At 64.1% G+C, this 2893-nt stretch overlaps 1 protein-coding gene across 1 annotated transcript, besides 1 other annotated feature; it reads right to left on the reverse strand.

Annotated features, from left to right (window-relative positions):
* Positions 1-1344: a sequence feature (In-frame stop codon was detected at splice-junction site;~hypothetical protein).
* Positions 1345-1438: 94 nt separating this feature from the next.
* On the reverse strand, positions 1439-2893 carry PAN0_146d6810 (uncharacterized protein; the record flags this gene model as incomplete). The annotated part of the gene is made up of 1 exon (XM_014797770.1): positions 1439-2893. A coding segment is annotated over one exon (1455 nt), but the record flags the coding sequence as incomplete, so codon positions are not given.

A 2893-nucleotide genomic window follows, 5' to 3' on the forward strand; every position in this document is an offset into this window, starting at 1 on the left:
GTGCGTCTCCAGTCCCAGCACAACAAGGAGGAGGAGGAGGAGGAGGAGGAGGAGGAGGAGGAGGAAAGCGGGATGGACGACGAAGAGGAGCGGAATGCCGTGCTGGAAGCTGCACGAGTGGCCGCCATGCTGCGTGCCGGCATGCATCGGATGCCCTCCGACGACGACTCGGCTCCGAGTGGCGAACAAAGCGACCTTCCGCGCATGCCTGGCTCCATCGCCCCCATGACCAAGTCCACCCCGTCCAAGCATTCGGCCAGGCAAAGCGCAGCACCACCACTGCCGAGCATGCCATTGCCGCCGAGCTCCAGCGGTGGTGGGGCAGCGGCTGCAATGGCCGCGTTCGAAGCGCGCCGAAAGCAGATGCAACGCACTGCCGCTGCTACATCCGACTCTGACTCGGATTCGGACGCCAGCACATCATCCAGCGAAGATAGCTCGTCGGACTCCTCCGATTCTTCAAGCTCGGGCTCTTCCGACTCAGCTTCTTCCTCTTCGTTGTCTTCGGGCAGCTCGTCTGGGCCATCGGAAGAGGCGACGATTTCGCACCGCGCCGCCACTGACACTGGCACCGGTACTGGCACTAGTGCTGCGCTTGTTCCGCCGGGGCAGGGCACATGGCGCACGAAGCGGCGCAACCAGATGCGACGGCTCAAGCAGCAGCTGGAGCGCATCGCCTCGCCGCGCAACGCCTCGGGCGACGACTCGACTGCATGGCTCGACGACCGCACGCCCGCATACCGCATCCACTCCCCCGCCGTTTCGTCTGTCCGCATCGACACGATGCCACCGGGAGCCGGCGCGCTGGGCATCGATGAATCCGCTCCTCGAAAGCGCAAACGCGAAACCTCCGCAGACACACCCGTCGGGGTGGGGGTACGCCATATCGACTGCGATGCGTACTACGATTCGCAGCTGGCCACGCCGCAAGCGCGCACATGCTCGCCTCAGCCCACCTCGGACGGCGAAGGTGTTGCGAAGCGCGTCAAGCTCGAGCCGTCCGACGCTCTGGCTGGTAGCGACCGAGGCGAGGTTGAGGCGGCATGGACACGCATCTACGCCAGCACACCCGCGCAGCTCTCGCGGTTGGCCGACGGTCCCGTGGCGACCATGGCCGCAATGAAGGTGGGTGTGCCGCTGGTGGTAAGGCAGCTGGCACTGCATCCACACACCCGCTCGCCCGCCCACCTGCTTCATGCCGCAGTCGTATCGTCCGTCGGCAAGTCCGACATCGAGGTGCAAATCACCGACCCCTTCCTCGACGACGACACCCAACTGCCAGACTCCCCACCGCAAGTCGCCGTCTGGACCCAGTCCAACTTTCCTACCGCCTGCCACATCTAAACACCCACACCCAATACCACATCAACCCTGGTCGCAAGGGGGGAAACAAATGAAATTGCACAAAAAAACCATTGTGATCAAGTGTGGCTGCGGGTTACACGCTGATCTGGGCAGCGTCGAGGTTGAGCGCATGCAGCAGCAGATTGACGTTGCGAATGCGGATGTCCGGGTTGATATCGTCCTGGACCGCACCCGGGTTGCGCTTCTGCCACTCCTTGGCGCTGATGACATTCTCGAGGATCTTCTCGCGCAGCTCCTGCACGAGCACCTGCTGTTGATCCATGGACGCACCGATCGCGAGCGCAGCCATGAGGTTCCAGCTCGGCTCGTCCTCCAGATCCACATTCCTATACTTGCCACCCACGGTCTGTGCGCTCAACTGCTGGCCCAACCCAGAGCCCATGTAGTAGCTAACTCCGAACGGCAGCGACATCTTGGTGCGCGTCGAGGGGAACAGCGTCACCAGCTGACCGTGCGCAGTGAGTCGCGAGAAGAGCAGTGCAAAGATCTGCTTAAACTGCTCCAGCTCCTCGGCGGGCACATCGCCCTGCTGCTTGAGCGTCTCGGCGCGCGACAAAAAGATGGTCAAAAACGCCACGCCCGGTCGAGTCTGCGTGACCCTTACAGGATCGTTGCGCTCGACAAACAGCGCCAACATGCCGGACACAATGCGCATCGGCGCTGTGCTGGCCATCTGCATCATGCTCGGCACAATGGTGGTAGCAAACGTCTCGCTCTGCCTCTCTGCATCCCTCCTCGCCTCCACCCGCGTCGGATCGTCCGAAAGATCATCCAGCAACCGTCCGTTGCGCACGACATCGAGCGACTCGAACGACGCCACCACCATCGTCAGCGCCGTCAGAGTCTGCTCCGAGCTGAGATGGCGCAGCGCACGCGGCAACAGCCGCTTACCCTTGGCCGACGACAGCAGGCTCACAAACGGATGCGGGTCCGAAATCTCGAGCGGCTCGAGCACGCGCAGCTCCGTCCACAGCGCTCCCGTCACCGCCGCCTGCTCCGCCTGATGCGCATTCCACGCCGCCTTGGCCTCGGCACCCGCATCATCCTCCACACCCACCTCGCCAGGCGCTGCGGGCGCATTGCGTCGCAGCTGCTCCAACTGCAGCACCAGATCGTACAGCCTCTCCAGGATGCGCAGCACCTCGTGCTTGGTCAACGGATCCCGACGCACGTCCGCATTGCCTCCGCCACCCAGCGACGCACCCTCGAGCGCCTGCCGCACCGCATCCCTCGCATGCCCCGCATCCGGAGCCGCCGCCGCATCCGACCCGCGCTCCTTGTTCGCCTTGGCCGCATCCGCCGAGAGCTGGAGCATCTGGCGCGGATTCTTGGTGGAGCTCAGGCTCACCCTGCCCAGCGCACCCTCGAGCGCCGCGCCGGACGCCGACTTTTCCATGCGCTCCTTGCGGCTCTGCACGATGCGCTCCACCTGCTGCTGCATGCGGATCATGGCGTTCTGCTGCTTGTTGAGCTTCTGCTTGGCCTTGCCGCCCTTCTGGTTGGCATTCACATGACCGTTCGCATCGGC

The sequence above is a fragment of the Moesziomyces antarcticus genome, assembly GCF_000747765.1.
Source record: "Moesziomyces antarcticus DNA, scaffold: scaffold_v10146, strain JCM 10317, whole genome shotgun sequence".
Lineage (NCBI taxonomy): Eukaryota > Fungi > Basidiomycota > Ustilaginomycetes > Ustilaginales > Ustilaginaceae > Moesziomyces > Moesziomyces antarcticus.